Below are 18,366 nucleotides of genomic sequence, written 5' to 3'. Positions count from 1 at the left end.
GCTGTCTGATTCCAATATGGAAGGGAGGGATAAGCATAGGATAAACATTCCCATTTCCATACAGAGAAACTGGAAGGAATTCCAAACATTTCCAAAACTCAGCAGGGCAAATCTATTATATTTCAAGGTCTGAGAGTCCTCTATGGGATGATATTCTGTCCTCTGGACCCGACAGAGCAGCAGGCCTCCCACCCCCTATCAAGCAATTGCCCAGTGGCCAGGCTCTCCCTGAACACTGGGGTGAAGGCTCTGCCATCTCCAAGCATCAGGGTGGCACCTGGGCTCTCTGCAAATGCCGGGGCATAGGCTCCACTCTCTCAGTGCACTGGGGTGGTGGCCAGATTCTCTGCAAAATATCCGGGGCACAGGCTCACCCTCTCTGAGTACTTGGGTAGCAGCACTATTCCTGAACAATGGGGTAGAAGGTCTGCCCTCTCCCAGCACTAGGGCAGACTCCCTCTCTCCACAGACATGAGTGGGCTCACTCTCTTGGCCTGAGAAGATATCTTTGGTCCAGACCTCAGCTTCCATGGTCCTGCTCTTGAAGTGATTTTTTCTTCATTTGCCCTTTCTCTTGTCCATTTCAGTCCAGTCTAGCCATGGTTCCATTCATACAAATTAATTAAAAAAATCTGTTGGTCTTTCATGTCATTCACAGGGGTCGAATCCATCAGACAAAATAACTTTCCATGGATCCTTCCTGGATAACTGTATCCACTGCGCACTAACTTGCACTGAAATGGCTGACTGGATCCATGTTCAGTTGAACCTTCACATGGAACACTATTCTCTGGGGACTTGCTTTCTGGGAACTCAGAAAGTTCGAAACCATCAATTTCTGGTTTCTTTGAGCCCAGGAGTTAAATTCTCAGCTTATCCCCTTCTCACATTTTACTATAACCTGTAAAGAGAAACTAGGTTGTACTTTCTGTATTTAGTTTTGAAACTCTTTAGCTCAGTATCCAAGTTCATCACTCTCAAGTTCTGCCTTCCATCTAACATTAGAACTCAGTTTTTCCAAGTTCTCTGCCACTTTAAAACAAGGATCGCTTTTCCTCCAGTTTCTGATAATATATTCATCATTTCCTTCTAATGTCTCATTGGAAGAATATTTAGCATCCATATTTCCACCAACAGTCTCTTCAAAGCAATCTAGGCTTTTTCTGTCAAGCACCTCACAATTCTTCTAGCCTCTACCCATTACCTATTTTCAAAGCTGTTTCCACATTTTTGGTATTTGCAATAAAAGGCATCCCCATTCCCAGTACTGAAATCTACTTTAGCTTCCTAGGTTGCTCAAGCAAATACCATGAAATAAGTCAACTTAAACAATAGGGATTTATTAGCTCACAGTTTTGAGGCAAAAAGAAAGTCCAAGTCAAGGCATCATCAAGGCAACACTTTCAACCCTGCCGTTCTGGGACCGGCAGCAGGGGATCCTAGGGTCCTTAGCTAGGCACATAGTGGTGTCTCCTGGTCTCTCCCTTCTTTTACAGGTTCAACTTCTTGCCTCTTGTGGCTTTCTCTACCTATGCCTGAATATTATTTATAGAACATTCTAGTCATAGGATTAAGACCCGTCCTCATTGATGTGGGACACACCTTAACTGAAGTAACTGCATCAAAAAGTCTGACTTAAAATGGATATACGCCACAATAATTGATTAGATTTAAGAACATGTTTTTCTCGGGTACATAAAGGTTCCAACCACCAGAATTGCTAATTACCATAAGGGACTAATTGTATACACTCAGTTCTACCATTCACAGATCTAGGCTACATTCTAAAGATTCCTCTACAGTGGACTCTACATGATCTTCAACCCAGAGACGTGATATATCAGAAGAGATATCAACAACAGACTACTTTAAAACCCAGATGGAAAGGACCTTACTAAGTTTTATTGACCACCACTATGTCAATATAACTACAGGGAAATGACCACTGGGTCTACCTGTCACTATTAGAATGTGTTCCATAACATTGAGAAGTTACTCTCATTTTGCCACCAAAGCAAAACGTCTGTAAGAGGGGGACATAAGGGAGGGGTATAGGATTCTTGGCATTGGTGCTACTGTCTGACTTTATTGTATTTTATTGTATTTTAATTTAATTTTATATTTTCTTTTGTTGCTTTTTAGTTATGTTTTTCTTTCTTTTCGTTCACTCCTTTTACTTTTTTTGCCTCTTCCTCTGTTTGTGGAAGAAATGGACATGTCCTTATATAGATAGTGTTAGTGAATGTATAACTATGTGATTATACAAGGAACCAATGATTGTTATAAGAGAAAAAGAAGGGCACTATATTTCAATAAAAGGGCAACTAACCAAGAAGAAATAACAATCATAAATATTTAAGCAAGTTGCTCCAAAATACACAAAGCAAACACTGGCAAAACTTTGTGGGAGCAATGGATGTTTCTACAATAGAGGGAAACTTGAACACACCACTCTCTTCAATAGACAGAACATCTAGATAGAGGATCAATAAGGAAATAGAGAACCTAAATAATGTGATAAAAGAGTTAGACCTAACAGACATTCATAGCTCACTGCACCCCTAAAGAGCAAGACATACATTCTTCTCAAGTGCTCATGGAACATTCTCCAGGATAGACCCGAAACTGGGGCACAAAACAGGTATTAAAAATTTTCAAAAAACGAAATTATTCAAAGCCGTTTCTCTGATGAAAGGAAGCTGGAAATCAATAACACTAGAAAACTGGATCTTTCACAAATACATGGAGGTTAAACAACACACTCTTCAATAATCAGTGGGTCAAAGAATAAATTGCAAGGGATATCAGGAAATATTTTGAGATGTGAGAACATAACATTTAAAAACTTATGGGATACAGTGACGGCAGTGCTGAGAGGGAAATTTATAGCCCTAAACATCTAGATTCAAAAACGAACAAAGAGCGAAAATCAAAGACCTAATGAACAACTAAAGAAACTAGAGAAAGAGCAGTAAACTAATCCCAAGGCAAGCAGAAGAAAAGAAATAACAAAGATTAAAGCAGAAACTAATGAAATGATGAAATGGAGAACAAGCAAGCGATAGAGAGAATCAATAAAACCAAATGATCTTTGAGAAGATCGATAACATCAACAAACCCTTAGCTAGACTGACAAGGTAAAAAAAAAAAAAAAAAAGAGAGAGAGAGAAGATGCAAATAAGTTAAACTCAGATATGAGAGGTAGGTCATTACCACAGTACTCGAAGAAATAGAAAAGATCATAAGAGGATACTATGAACAAATGTATGTCAACAAACTAGACAACTTAGATGAAATGGACAATTTCTTAGAAAAACACAAACAACCTATACTGCCTTGAGAAGAAATAGAAGACCTCAACAAACCAATCACAGTTAAATCAGTCATCATAAACTTCTCTACAAAGAAAAGCACAGGACCAGACAGTTTCATGGGGGAATTTTACTAAACATACCAAGAAAAATTCCAAAAATTTGAAGAAAAGGGAACACTCCCTAATTCATTCTATGAAGTTAATATCACTCTAATACCAAAATCTGATAAAGATACAAGAAAGAAAAACTACACAACAATATCCCTAAGGAATATAGATACAAAAATTCTCAACAAAATACTTGCAAATCAAATCCAACTGCACATTAAAGAATTATATACCACAACCAAGTGGGTTATATTCCAGGTATGCAAAGGTGATTCAACATAAGAAAATCTATTAATGTAACACAACATATTTAGCAAATCAAAAGGCAAAAAAATCACAAATGATTTTTCAAAAATCATCTCAATTGAAGCTGAAAAGGCATTCGACAAAATTCAGCATCATTTCTTGATAAAAACACTTCAAAAGGTAGAAATTAAGGGAAACTTCCTCAATATGACAAAGAACATGCATGAAAATCCCCCAGTTAACATCACATTCAACAGTGAGTGACTGAAAGCCTTCCCTCGATGATCAGGAACAAGGCAAGGATGCCCACTGTCACCACTCATACACAACACTGTGCTAGAAGTTCTAGTTAGAGCAATTAGGCATAAAAAGAAATAAAAGGCATGCAAATTGGAATGGAAGAAGTAAAACTCTCATTGTTTGCAGAAGACATGATCATATATTTCGAAAAGCCCAAGAAAATTATGATAAAGCTACTAGAGCTAATTAGCAAATTCAGCAAAGTGGCAGGATACAAGACCAACACACAAAAATCAGTAGTGTTTCTACACACTAGTAATGAGCTGAGGAAGTAATTAAGAAAAAAATTCCACTCACAATAGCAACTAAAAGAATCAAGTCTCTAGGAATAAACTTAACCAAGGACATAAAGGACCTATACATTGAAAACTACAAAACATTGCTAAAAGAAATCAGAGAAGACCTGAATACACAGAAGGACATCCTGTGTTTATGAACTGGAAGGCTAAAGATGTTAAGATGTCAACTCTACCCAAATTGATCTACAGATTCCATGCAATACCAATCAAAATTCCAACAACCTACTTTGCAGAGTTCGAAAAGTTAGTTATCCAATTCATTTGGAAGGGAAAGGGGCCTCGAATAGCCAAGAACAGCCTGAAAAAGAAGAATGAAATGGGAGGACTCACAATTCCTGATTTCAAGGTTTACTATACAGCCAAAGTGGTCAAAACAGCATGGTACTGGCTTAAAGATAGACATTTTGATCAATGGAATCGAGTTGTGAGTTCAGAAGTAGATCGACAGACCTATGGTCAATTATTTTTGACAAGGCCCCCAAATCCAATGAACTGGGACAAAACAGTCTCTTCAACAAAAGATACTGGGAGAACTGGATATCCATATACAAAGAATGAAAGAGGACCCTACAAAAATTAACACCCTATACAAAAATTAACTCAAAGTGGATCAAAGACCTAAATATAAGAACCAGTACCATAAAACCCCTAGAGGAAAATATAGGGAAACATCTTCAGGACCTGGTGATAGGAGATAGCTTCTTAGACCTTATACCCAAAGCACAAGCAATGAAAGAAACAATAGATAAATGAGAACTCCTCAAGACTGAATACTTCTGTGCTTCAAAGGACTTTGACAAAAGGGTGAAAAGACAATCTACACAACGGGAGAAAGTATTTGGAAACCACATAAGGGTTTAATATTCAGAAAATATAAAGAAATGCTACAACTCAACTTATAATTAAAAAATAATTATAAAATGGGTAAAAGATGTGTATAGACATGTCTCTAAAAAGGAAATATGAATGGCTAAAAAGCACATAAAAAGATGCTCATCTTCACTAGCTGTTAGTGAAATGCAAATCAAAACTACAGTGAGACATCATCTCACACCTTTAAGAATGGCCACTATTAAACAAACAGGAAACTACAAGTGTTAAAGAGGATGTGGAGAAACAGGAACACTTATTCACTGCTGGTGGGAATTTAAAATGGTTCAGCCACTGTGGAAGACAGTTTGGTGGTTCTTCAGAAAACTAAATATTGAGTTGCCCTATGACCTGGCAATTCAACTGCTCAATATATACCCAGATCTGAAAACAGGGACATGAACAGACATTTGCACACCAATGTTCATAGTGTCATTATTCAAAACTGCCAAAAGATGGAAACAATCCAAGTGTTCATAAACCTATGAATGGATAAACAAAATGTGGTATATACATATGATGGAATATTACTCAGCAGTAAGAAAGAATGAAGTCCTGAAGCACGCAACAACATGGATGAAACTTAAGGATATAATACTAGTGAAATAAGTCAGACACAAAAGGACAGATATTACACGATTTCACTAATATGAACTAACCATAATATGCAAACTCATGTTCATAAAAAGTATAGAATAGGTTACCAACAGATAGATTGAAGCTAGAGAATGGGGAGCAGTTGTCTATTATGCACAGAATTTTTAACAACGTTGAACTTAAATGTTTGGAAACGGACAGAGGTAAGAGTAGCTCGTTATTGGATTTATAAGTAATATTGCTGAGTTGTAGGTGAATTTGGTTTAAAGGGGTTGTTTAGTCATGCATGTCACCAGAAGGAAAGCTAGAGGTTTAAACATGGGATTGTATAACATATTGACCCTTGAGGTGGACGTTAAGATTAACACTACAAATATAAATAATTTCTTTCACTAGTAAAAATGTATGAAACTTGTACAAACAGTTAATAGACTGGTAAAAGGGAAAAAAGTACCTAATGCAAACTATGGACTATAGTGAACAGTAATATCTTAATATCCTTTCATCAACAGTAATAAGTGTACCACACCAATGTTAGGGATCAGTAATGGGGGGGATAAGGGGTATAAGATGTTTTGGATTTTACTTTTATATGCCTATCTCTTATTTTTCTTTTTGTAGCAATGAAATGGTTTAAAATTGAATGTGAATGATGACTGCAGATCTAGGTGATGACACTGTGAGACACTGATTGTATACTTTGGATGGATTATATGGCATGTGAATATATCACAATAAAATTTGCAAGAAAAAAACTGTTTGCCATCCTTAGAATCCTGAAGCTACTTCTGTTCTGGCTTTCTTTGCTAGCAGCAAAATGTTGGTGTTTCAAATCAAATGCTGCAGCCTGCAAACATGACTCCAATTTGTCTTTCACAGATCCCAAAGATCAGGTTACTAGAATGTAAGCTCCTGTCTTGAATGAGAAAAGAGAGTTTCTTTTATTTGTTTTTTTCATTGTTGTATCCCCTGTGCCTCAGAAAGTGCCTGCCACTCAAGTATTTGTTGAATGAACAAATAGTTGTGAGTGATGTGCCAGATCTACTGATTTTTCAGTAAATCACACTTCCTTCTGTTTTAGACTAAAATCCTTTGATGATCCTTACTTACCACTTGGGCTTTGCAGTAGACCCAGAGGTCCCTGGAATTCTGACTCTTGTTCAATTTCCTCCTCCTCACTCATTCTCTCACTGCCAGAATCTTCTACTATTGCCTCCTGTGAGGTTTCCTCAGGCTCCCAGTCTGTAGGCTCCTCAGACTCAATCTCAAAACCCCCTTGTTCTTGCGTTAAGGGTGATGAGACTTCTTCTGGGACACTGGTGGAAGGAGCAGATGCCCGAGAGTTAATCAGGGCATCCATCTCCTTATAGAATGCACAGGACTCCAGGACATGACCATTTTTCACTTTGCGGTAACTCTTCTGAAGGCTTTTGAATTTGGTCCGGCATTGTTCTGGTGTCCGGAGGAAGCCACACTCCCGCAGTTGTTCAGCCACCACCCCATACAATTTGCTCTTCCGATGACAGGCTTGAAGCGCTTCATAAAACCGAGTCTCACGGAGGATATCAAGAAAAGTTTTGGTTTCCTCGTAGCCCCAGTGCACACCTGCAGTTCAAGGATGAAGTTCAAAGACATCAGCAAAGGAGTCTGTAGCTTCTACACTACCTATATTACAAAATGTAAGGGGAAAAAATACCACTGACAGCAGGAACTATGACATGTTTAGGAATAAGATTAGCTAGAAATGAGAAGGTCTATTAAAAATCTGTAATATTTGACTGAAAGATGTAAAAGGATTAAAACAAATGGAGCACATTATGTTTCTGGGTAAGAAGACTTAAGTTGCAAAGAAATCAATTCTCAAATGAATCTATAAAGTCAAAATTCCAACAGGATTTTTTAATCAAAATTTATAAGCTGAACTCAAAAGGTAACTTGAAAAGTAAAAGTGCAGGAACAGTTCCCCAAATTTGCCATTCCTATGGTGATTAACAAAAGGATTTAGCAGTCTTTAAAAGAGTCTTTTCAAAATGGTTAAGAATACTGGACTAGGATAGTCAACAGGAACTACTCCCAGCCAATGTTCTTATAATTTCTTTAACCAGTTTTCCTTAAGGAGCAGAACTATGTACAGAGTAGATTTTCCTATCATTGAGTCCTCTATTACGAGAGATTGAATGATCTGCCAGGCCAGCAGATATTCTGCTCTTACAGCAGAAGAAAACTTTTCAGGACACGTGTGAATATAGTTTGTTAAACATGCTTTTTGTGCATTTTGTAACCTGCAGTAGGAAAAAGTAATTTCTATCTTCTATCTCACTGAGTTGTCTTTTTCAGTCCTATCACTTGGATTCTTATATTTGAGACCACCTGAAAACTCTCAACTTCATGTCTACAGACTTCCAGATTGGTGAATACCTGCATATGCATAATGCTTCTTCCCATCTTTTTCATATCTGTTTCTTTTGAACAGTTATAGTCATGAGTACACTCCCAGCTGCCCTAGCTCAATTTAGTTTTCCATTCTAAGAACCTAAAATCTTTGCATAAGCAGGAGCAGAGAAACATTACTAATAAAAATAACAGGCAATGTTTTAGAATTTGCAGAGTGCCTATGTATATATTACCCCATTTAACACTAACAACAACTCTGTGAGGTATTCTTCTATGTTACAGATGAGGAAACTAGTTAAATGATGTGTCCACTTTCACACAGTTATTAACTGACATTTTAGTTCTACATGTCCCAGTCCCCAAATAGTCTATACCACCTTTGATTTGCATGGTATATTTTTTCTAAATTTTAATTTCAAAGTCTTTTAATTTCAAAGTGTTCTTATATTTACGATGCATCTTTTGTAAGCAACATAGTTATTTTTTTTTAATGTCTGACAACCCTAGTCTTTTAAGTTTGTAATTAATGATATATTTGGATTTGTATCTACCATCTTACAACTTTTTCTATTTGACTCATCTATTTTGTGTTCTGTTTCCTCTCCTTTCTTGCCTTCTTTTGGATTAATAAAAAAAATATTATTTAAGTTTTTTCACTTGTTAGTTACATATTCTTTAATGCCAGACTCTTAGAAAACTCTGACTCCATTTATCTCCCTTCCATAAGGCCCCACATACTCAAAATCTAGCCCAGGATCTGAATTGAAAACGAACCTTCCACAGCAATTTAGTGCTGCTACTCATACTGCATTAGTAGCAGCAACAAATACTCTAGAGTGATAAGTGGCAAGGTATGTATGCGTGACTGTACTACCCAGGTTTAGTCACTTCTTGTCTGCCTCTTTTCCCACAAGATCACAACAACATCCATTTTCATACTAAAAAAGAAGCACAATTCTTACCACTCAGGTTTTGAAACAAGACAGGAGCACCACGAATTTCAGATTTCCGGATTAATTCAATGCCCATTTCATCACCATCAGATTCTTCTAAGGCTTCTTCTTCCTCCACCAAACTGATCTGTTCTTTAGCACTGATGCCAATTCTCTTTAGTCTAGGGAGCGATATTATCTCTTTTGGCTTATTGTTGGATGAAGCCTGGGCTGCAGGGTTTAACAAAGCATCCATATCCTCAAAGAAGGCACAGGGCTCTAGTACGTGGCCATTTCTCACTTTTCGATAGCTCTTCTGGAGACTTTTGAACTTGGTCCGACACTGTTCTGGTGTTCGGAGGAAGCCACATTCTCGCAACCATTCAGCCACAGCACCATATACCTGGCTGTTTCGGGGACAGGCTTGAAGTGTTTCATAAAAGCGAGATTCTCTGAGAATTGCAAGAAAAGTCTTAGTTTCTTCATAGCTCCAATGTACGCCTGCAATTTTTTCATCTTCTAAACCCCACTGTTGTTGTTCTCTCCACATTTTTCCCGCATTTCTTGTAGAGATTTGAACAGCATGGACTGACTTTTCCTTGATGTAATTGCTTTGTAGGATCTTCCTCTTATTAGAGGAATGTAGATGTATGGTCCATGGCTCCTTTCTTTGCTCCAACTGGGCTATCTTACTAGATACAGACCCTGTATTACCTGCAGTAAGAGAAACATATTTCATACTAACATACAGAGGTCATTACTGTTTGCCTCAATTTTCTGATATAGCACACTCTCTGGGACCACTTGTTTACACCTTTCCTTTAAAGATCTTATCCAATTCACCTCTCTCCTAAAGCCTTCCTCAACCATGACAGTGCACACTGTAGTTATTCTTATATGACAAGGTCCTTTAAGTGCTAACATTTATAAGAGACTATTTTATTATTGGTAGAAATAAATAACTTATACAATTGTTTTACTTTTCACTCTTTTCCCCAACTAGTCTGGAAAAATTTTAAGGGTAAGAAGCATATATTTCATTTCCTTTGATTGCCTCTCAGTATCTAATACTGCTTAGGTTCACAGTCTGAGCCTAATCAATATTATTTGAAAAATAAAATGTGGTTGTATCTGCTCCCCACATACCCCTCCCTCCTAAACACATATGCACACACCCACACACATTGAGGATATAAAAGATGAGAAGTCAATAATTTTTGGAGACATTCTGGTAAAGTTTATTAGAAATAGAGATAAAATTAGGGAAGAAAACTGAGAGCTTGTCCATTTACAATACTATAGGGATCAACATGTCTTAAATTTGAATACTAGCTCCACTACTTACTTTGCTTTCTGATCAGGGAAAGTTTCTTAACATCATTGAGCCTCAGTTTTCTGGGGAATAATACCATCTACTCAAGGAAGTTCTGGGAAGATTAAATAAATTATCATCTATAAAGTGTCCAATGCCCAACATGGAAGAGTGCTTTGCTATTGGTAGGTTATTGGTGTCATCTTAAGATGGACATTTTTTTCAATTTCTTTTTAATTATAAACAATTGTTGATTTATTTTTATCCATTCAGCTTGATGTAGTCCATTTTATAATCTCTATTTGTGTCTATATATGATGTTGTCCAATATAACTTTCTGGGATGATGGAAATGTTCTATAACATAAAACAATAGCTGTGTTGGGCAGTTATCAAATACTATAAATGTAGCTAGTATCACCAAGGAACTGAATTATAAATTGTATTTAATTTTAATGAGTTTACTAAATTTAAATTTAAATAGCATGTGTGGCTAGTGGCTACTCTATTAGACAGTATGGATCTATAATATCTATAGTGTATGGTTGTGCACATTTTTGGCCCATAATTTTATTCATAAGTAGTCTGAGTTGTAGCTCACATATGAATCATGCTTATCCTTACTGCTAAAGCAGACAGAGACATAATCCTCTAAAAAATTGCTTGTAGAGTGATGCTCTCAGTGGTTATGTGTTGCCTATAAATTTTGGGCTATTTAAATGATTCACAATATACTATCAAGGTTATTATATTTAAATTACTGGGTTTTTTTTCCTTCTGTTTAAAAGATTTCCATCCATTCGACAAATATTTACTGGACACCCAATATGTGTCAGGCACTATGCTAGGAGTTACCACAGTTAATCAAAAACAAACCTTGAAGACATTACTGGGATATATGAAAAAATTGGAATACAGACTGTAAGCTTTATATCAATATTAAATTTCTTGACCTTGATAAATGTACTTAAGGTGGTTACGTTAAGTGAATATCCTTGTTTTTAGGAAATTATAAGGAAGTATTATGTGTTCAAGGGTCATGATGTATACAATCTACTCTCAAATGCTGAGAAAACAGACTGATAAACAGATACCCAGAAAGACAGACGGATAGATAGGATGATATGCCAAATGCTAAAACTGGTGGAACTGATTATCTGGGCGGGGGTGGGGGTGGAGGGTACATTAGAGTTCTCTGTATGGATTTTGTATTATTTTTGCAACTGTTCTGTAAGTTTGATGTCATTTTAAAATTAAAAAGTTTAGGCAAAGAGAAAACAAAAAAACCCTAAAAAACCCCTGCAACTTAGAGCATTTAACCTAGTGAATGTATGTAAATCTACATTCCCAAATACTATAAATATGATGGTTCCATATAACTTCTATTTTTTTAATCAAATTATAATTTTTTTACTGTAAAATGGGAATGGGTGAGGTAAAAGGAAATGGATAAGTGATTACACTAGACAAGGTCCTTTAAGTTCTAACATTTATAAGAGACTATTTTATTATTGGTAGAAATAAACATATTAGAAATCTCCAAAGCTTTGGTTTGAAAAGGAAAAGAAACCTTACCCAGAGATACCATGTTCCCAACTCTCTCCTTCCTGTTATCCCAGTAGAGGTCAGGAATCTGATGCATATTCTTTTTGTAGGAGAAACCCCTCACCATGTGGACATCTTTCAATGGTTCCTGTAACAATACTAACACCAATAACTACCCAAATAACTACATGGGTCTTTCTAAGGACTCTAAGGAATAACTGAAATCAAGGAATCAAGTGTATTTTATGCACCAAATGAAGAGGAGGATACTATAAAGAATCATAAGAGAGATGATCCAGTAAGAAGCTCCATTCTCAGAAGGCTACGTCCAATCTTCTAAGGAAAAAGAATCAGGAATGTTACAGGGGGTTGTTTCTAGGAGATAATACAAAATTTGAGGACAGTGAAGGCACAGGAAATCACTGTGAGAACACCTTAGAAAGGAAGGCCAGAAGGAACAATTACAATTTACCTGCAACCCCCCAGGAACATGTGTGGTCATCACTTCCTGATCTCTGATGTTCCATTCTTCAGCATGGGCAGGAACCCAGGGAGAAGGCTGAGCTGTAACAAGAGAAACCAACAATTAGTGCTCTGGGCTCTGACCCTTTAATTCATGCTGTTTCTCTTTCAAGAAATGAACATGTGTACACAACCAAAAGATATAAATCAGTCATTTTCTCAATGAATTCGAACAATGCCTGAAACCACAGTAACCTAAAGCAGGTTCACAAACTCAAGTGCTTTCAGGGAGTAAGCAGGTAATAAACTATATAATGAAAGGGGTCAGGTAGGCACTGTAGGGAACCAGGATGCTCCTGTCCCTTTGAAAAAGTACAGCCAATACTCAGCTCCAACTGATGTTCCATTGAGACTATGGCTGTGGTATAGCCAGAGCTTCTACTTTTCAAGAGAAGCCAGAAATCTGGACTTCCAAGTGAAACCTTGGGAACCCTCTCTCCCCCACAGAAAAGCTTCTGACACAACAACTCTTTGCAGGTGAAACAAAACAAATCTGACTTGGTATGTAGGTTATAAGTTTGTGATAGCTAATGTAAGTACATCCCTTATGAATGAACATAACCCTAAAGAACTTAAGTCTATGTAGTACTAGACACTAGAGGCAAAAACAACCTTCTAAGAGTGGAAGGAAGATAAATATATACCAATATATATATATAGAGAGAGAGAAATCTTAAATCTAACTACTACTCTGGAACTCACCATCTAGGGAAAGCATCAAGAATACATTTCACTTGAGCCCAAGAATGCAAAAGCTTGTTCCACTAATTTCCATGGAAGCACATCAAATCACTTCCTTGGAGACCTACTATTCCCTGAGGCACATACACCTGAAAACATAGGTCTTCCTTTAAAATAAATTCATCTTTCTGAGACATCTACCCCTCAAATTTTCTTAGGAAAGAAAATAAAGTACCTGAACAGAACAAACTTTTCCACTTTAGGAATTCCTTATCACTCTGGGATGGCAAAACCCAGAAGCACCGTCAACAGGTATTTATCAAACTAAATTTATCAGCTAAAGTAACTTAGGGCATCTAATTCATATGAGAAAGGGAGCTTTGACACTGATGAACACACTGGGTAATTCAGAAACCATTAATATTTGCAATGCATTCTATCATAATACGATTTGGAAGAGGGGTGAGGAGGTGGGGTACAACAGTGGTTAATCTTGTCCCTTACTGAGGGGTTGTGTAAATTAAGACAGATTTGAAGTTTAAAAGTACTTGTGCCATCAAGGAAGAAAGGGAAGAAACATTTATTGGGCACTACTATGCAATGGCACTATTACACTGCCTCATTTAATCTATACTAACAACATTAATATTCCCCTTTCACAGATGAGAAAAGGAAAGTTTGACAAGAAACCTCACCAAGGCCAGATTCTGAATCCAGGTTTGTCTGTCTCCAAAGCCTAATCTCTTACTCTCTCGGTATTAATGCCCTTTTCATATTACATGCCCAAGATCACACAGATGGGAGATACAGGATATAAACCCAAGCCTTTTGACTGCAGGTCTAATGATCTTTCCATTCCTCTCTAACCCTGACAATGCACTTCAGGGGATGGAGAGATCACTATAGGATGGGATGGACAGAATGTTTATTTCCTTGGATTTGACTTGATTCACTACTACCTAGCATAGCTATGATCATCAGTGATCCTTTCTCTATGAAGTCTTATTTATCCTGCTCATAAGCCACTTTTGTAGTGCCTCAGCTTGTGTGTGAATTTCTGAAAATACATTTCTTGTTTCCCCTTTCAAACAGTTTTTCAAGTTGTTCACAGTCAGCAAAGAACACATATACACAATGGCAGGACTGAAAAACATGAGCTGATTATAGAATGGAGATTTGTAAACAACATTACTCTTTAAGACTTCAAGGCTGGCCTGGGCAATCCAGGTTTTTCTAGTTTCCATCTTGAAGATTCCTTTTCCTTATATCATACATGATCTCAACTCTTGAAGCTAAAGAAATCTTTCTTCCCAAGTATTCAATTTATTTTAAAATCTGTATTGAGGGGACCCTACTCTGTGCAAGCCAATGTTAGAGGGTAAAATAAATCTGCTGTAGTCTCCGCACTGGGTGTGCTCCTAGTTCTTCTTACCATTCTTGGGTAAGAACCGATGCTCTCTCTTATGGTTCAGCTGCTCCTGGCATCCTAAGTGGAGGCTTCCAGGTTCCTCCCGAGATATGACCCTGGGCTCAGTCTCCACCTGTTCTGGCTGATAGTCTGCCACCTCCCACACTGTTCCAAGTGGGGCCTGCTTCTCTGAGTGCACAGGACTGCTGACCTGAGAAATAAGGCAAGATCATAACAGAAAGAGGGAGGAAAAGAGGTCCGAATCAGGGCCAAACTTCCCTAAGAAAGATATCAAGGAAGGAGAGAATACATGAGAAGGAATGAAAATTTCACTCCATTCCCAGCGTAGTCTCTGAGGGCACTGTCCAGAAGTCTGGGTGTAAGGAAACAGGAGAGTCCTCTTTATTAATATAAAGATATAGAGAGGAGGGAAATATATCAGGAGTGAAATATTGAGTCCCCACATCTACCAGGTTCACAGAGAAGTAAAGTCATCAAAATAGGAATATAATGAACTATTCACTGAAAACTTTTAATAAAATTAATCCCCACTTAATCCCCTGACCAACACAGTAACCTCCTGATAGTCAAATCTTTACACAATAAAAATCCTGTGTAAAGTGAAACTGCAAATCTTGCAAATGATGCAGGACATTATGAAGTCAATGAAAAGGATGTTGAAAACTAGAAAAGCATGCAAAGCCATTAACGGTTAAATCAGAGAAGAGTGACAAGGATGATGACACTGACAAGAACTGAAGTAGATGCCAACTGGAATATTAAAGAATAACAGAGAGCCCTGGAATAACTAAAGAAATCTTGCTTTTTTTTTTTTAAAGCAAAAATAGTTCTCCTTAGGCTCAAGCTGCAAGCCAAACTCTGTGAAGCATAACTCTATTGTTCTCTCATATAATTCTGTTGGAAATATATCAAAGATGTAAAATAAATACTTAGATGTATAATATTTAGCTTCATTTGCAAGATGACGTTTCAACCAAACCTTTTCTCTATTTTCAGGAGATTCTGGTTCTCATTTTAAGTGCATTTACTTTAAAGGGTCTTTTATTAGTACCATTTATTCAACCATAATGGGCACTTGCTGCAATGCATCCCTACCCATCTTCCTTCCCCAGCGCCTTCTTTCTAAATACAAAATTTTGGAAAATCCTCTCACCTGCTGTCTTAGTCTTCCAGTCTCTTTCTCCAAATGTACTACAAGGGCCACCGCCTCCTCTCCACTTTCCGGGTACTGCTTCTGTGCCCAAGCCTGAATCTTCTCTGGTAAAATGGTGAGAAACTGCTCAATCACCAGGAGCTCAAGGATCTGCTCTTTGGAACGCATTTCTGGCTTCAGCCATCGGCAGCAAAGTTCCCAGAGTTTACTGAAAGCTTCATGGGGTCCAGTCACATCCTCATAACAGAATTGTCTGAAGCATTTGCGAAAGGTCTCAGATTCAGAGTTATCCGATCCTTCCAAAATGGACTCCGATGCCCACTCGGGTTCCTTTTCCACCTTCATTATTAGGCACCCTTCTACCTCCAGGGACGCGTCGGTCTGAGGGTCCTGGACTGCAGCCATGCTCCAATCTACGTGTCAACCTCGTCTAGCTCAAAGTGGAGGCTCCCAAAATCCCTTCAAGAGCTCCCTGCTTAATGTTCTTGGAAGTTTGGGGGCGTAGGGCGCTAAAAACGACAGTGACAGCAGAAACAGGGTACTCCAGACTGATCAGCTAAATTTAATGTAGGCTCCTGAAAATGGAATGTGCATCCTAAGTGCCAAAAACTGGCCTCTTCTCCAAACAAAATGTGTCCCCGCAACGTGGTTTTCCAGAATGCATTCCTTTTTTAGTACAATGTCGGAAACAGCGAGGCTGGAAGACAGACAAGAAATCAAAGGTGGGCGAGGGCAAAGAACAGGGCCGGGTGGGGGGCGTGTGTCCGCCACCCCGAGTTAGGGCTCCGGGGTGGCGAGGCCCGAGTGGGTGGGGCCGGATGTGTAGGCCCCGCCCGGCCCCCGGTTCAGGATTCGGGGGCACGGCGGTAGCTGGCGGTGTCCGAGACCAGCGCCGGGCTCTTCCCGAGCTTCGGCGGCCGCAGCAGTCCTCAAGAAATCTCCGCACGCCGGCAAAGGTTGCGGAGCCGCAGGACCAAACAAGGCTTCACAGCAAGCGGCTGCCAGATCTTCATCCACTGTGTTCGCGGAGTGCGCGGGGCACGCTGGGAGCTGAGGCCACGCATGCGCCGCCCGACTCCGCGCGCGCTGGGACTAGAGGGTGGCTTTCTTCCGGGAGAGGGGTTCAGGGAGGAGGAGGGGGAAATGTGGTGGATTCTCGCGAGAGCGCGCGGCGCAGCGATTCGCCGCTTAAGGACTTTAGGAATGAGGGGTACCGCGGCACTAACTTTCCTGGAAAGGACGGACGTAGCGCGAGCGGAGAAAGCACTTTACCTAAGACAGTACCGGAAAAGGGGCTGAGGCGGTCCACAGTCACGTGGGAGGCTTCCTTGAGGCGGAGGCTCACTACCGTGGCGGCGGCATGAATCCCTGTTCCTTTTTTTTTCTAGCGGAGGAAGGACTTAGGAGTCGGGGACTCCTTTGGTGTGGTTGCGGGAAGACAAGGCGAAGGGATTCGGTTTCCTTGGCGAAGGATCTTGGTAGGGTGTGTTTTGCAGGTGGAGAGGGACACGGAATGGGCCGCAGGGATCCCTCTGTGAACGGCGTTTGTGACTTTTTTGAAGAGGAGCGCGAGGGCACACTTTTTCATCTTTGGGGATTCTTATTTCCTCTGGGCTTTGGGGAGGCCGGCGTGGCTAAACATAATCAGAGAAATTCTGAGGCCCAGAGTCCAAAGCAGGTCCAGGCTGCCAAGTGGTGCTGTCCCTGTTCTCCAACAACTGTAAAACCAAGAGCAGGCTTGCCCAGAACTGTACTCATCTATCCATCCATCCTCTGTTTATTCAATACGTGCTATGTGCAAGCCAATGCTTTAGGCAGTGACCAAAGCAAAAAGCCATGTACTAGGCACTGCTTTAGGCAGTGATCAAAAAAAAAAAAAAAAAAAAAATTCCTGTTTTGGGGGCAGATAGCCTATTAGAAAACGCAGCTTAGCTAAAGCTTGAGCAAATTTTAGCAGTAGGGGTTATATATATATGTGTACACACACACACACACACACACACACACACACACACACACACACGTATATATATAAACAGACTTCGGTGGGGTGGGTCAGAAAATTGACTGGGCACCTAGTATATGCCGGGGGTTGTATCAAAGTAATTGCACAGCTTTCTTTTCTTTCTCTTTTAAAAATAATAATTATTGACTACCTGCCTTTTCCCAGAAATGGTAAAGACAGAGACAGAGATGAGCAAAAACAGGTTTCCCTGCCATTGTTGAGCTTTCAGTCTGGTGGGAGAGGTCGACATTAATCAGGTAATTCACAGACTAATAAACAATTTTAATTGTGGCAGGTGCTACCAAGAAAAGGAACACACTGCTGAGAGCCTATATGTATTAGAGGGATTTGGTCTAGTCAGAATTTTCTAGTCAAGAGGTTTGGGAAATTATCTTTGAAGAAGTAATGCTTGGGATGAGACCCAAAGGAAGCATAAGAGTTGTTAAAATAACAAACTTTGGTTATATCTCAGTTTTATTGACTCAGTTCATGAATTGGTGAGATTCCAATTGCATGGAGGGAATACATTAGGAGGAAATTTGGTTAATAACAGACTACATTTCCTAATATGGTTAGTGTATGTGGCTGCCTAGCAATGAGGAAATTAGTTGGCAATAGATGGCAAAAGCTGATTGGCTGATTTGAATTCCTTTTACTGGGT

At 39.1% G+C, this 18,366-nt stretch overlaps 1 protein-coding gene across 2 annotated transcripts in view; it reads right to left on the bottom strand.

Moving 5' to 3' along the window:
• ZKSCAN2 (zinc finger with KRAB and SCAN domains 2) overlaps nucleotides 1-16,730 on the bottom strand; it is a 48,265-nt gene extending 31,535 nt beyond the window's left edge. For both annotated transcript variants that reach the window (XM_037814387.1, XM_037814388.1), the window contains exons 1-6: nucleotides 15,701-16,730; nucleotides 14,551-14,737; nucleotides 12,388-12,479; nucleotides 11,946-12,063; nucleotides 9,090-9,773; nucleotides 6,844-7,338 (exon numbers count right to left, since the gene is read on the bottom strand). In XM_037814387.1, coding sequence (XP_037670315.1) covers nucleotides 6,844-7,338; nucleotides 9,090-9,773; nucleotides 11,946-12,063; nucleotides 12,388-12,479; nucleotides 14,551-14,737; nucleotides 15,701-16,105 — 1,981 coding nt within the window. In that variant the 5' untranslated portion in view covers nucleotides 16,106-16,730. The remainder of the gene's footprint in view (nucleotides 1-6,843; nucleotides 7,339-9,089; nucleotides 9,774-11,945; nucleotides 12,064-12,387; nucleotides 12,480-14,550; nucleotides 14,738-15,700) is intronic.
• Nucleotides 16,731-18,366: the final 1,636 nt, after the last annotated feature.

Source organism: Choloepus didactylus, chromosome 21 (genome assembly GCF_015220235.1).
Source record: "Choloepus didactylus isolate mChoDid1 chromosome 21, mChoDid1.pri, whole genome shotgun sequence".
NCBI classification, from domain to species: Eukaryota; Metazoa; Chordata; class Mammalia; order Pilosa; family Megalonychidae; genus Choloepus; species Choloepus didactylus.
This window is presented reverse-complemented; position numbering and strand designations above follow the sequence as displayed.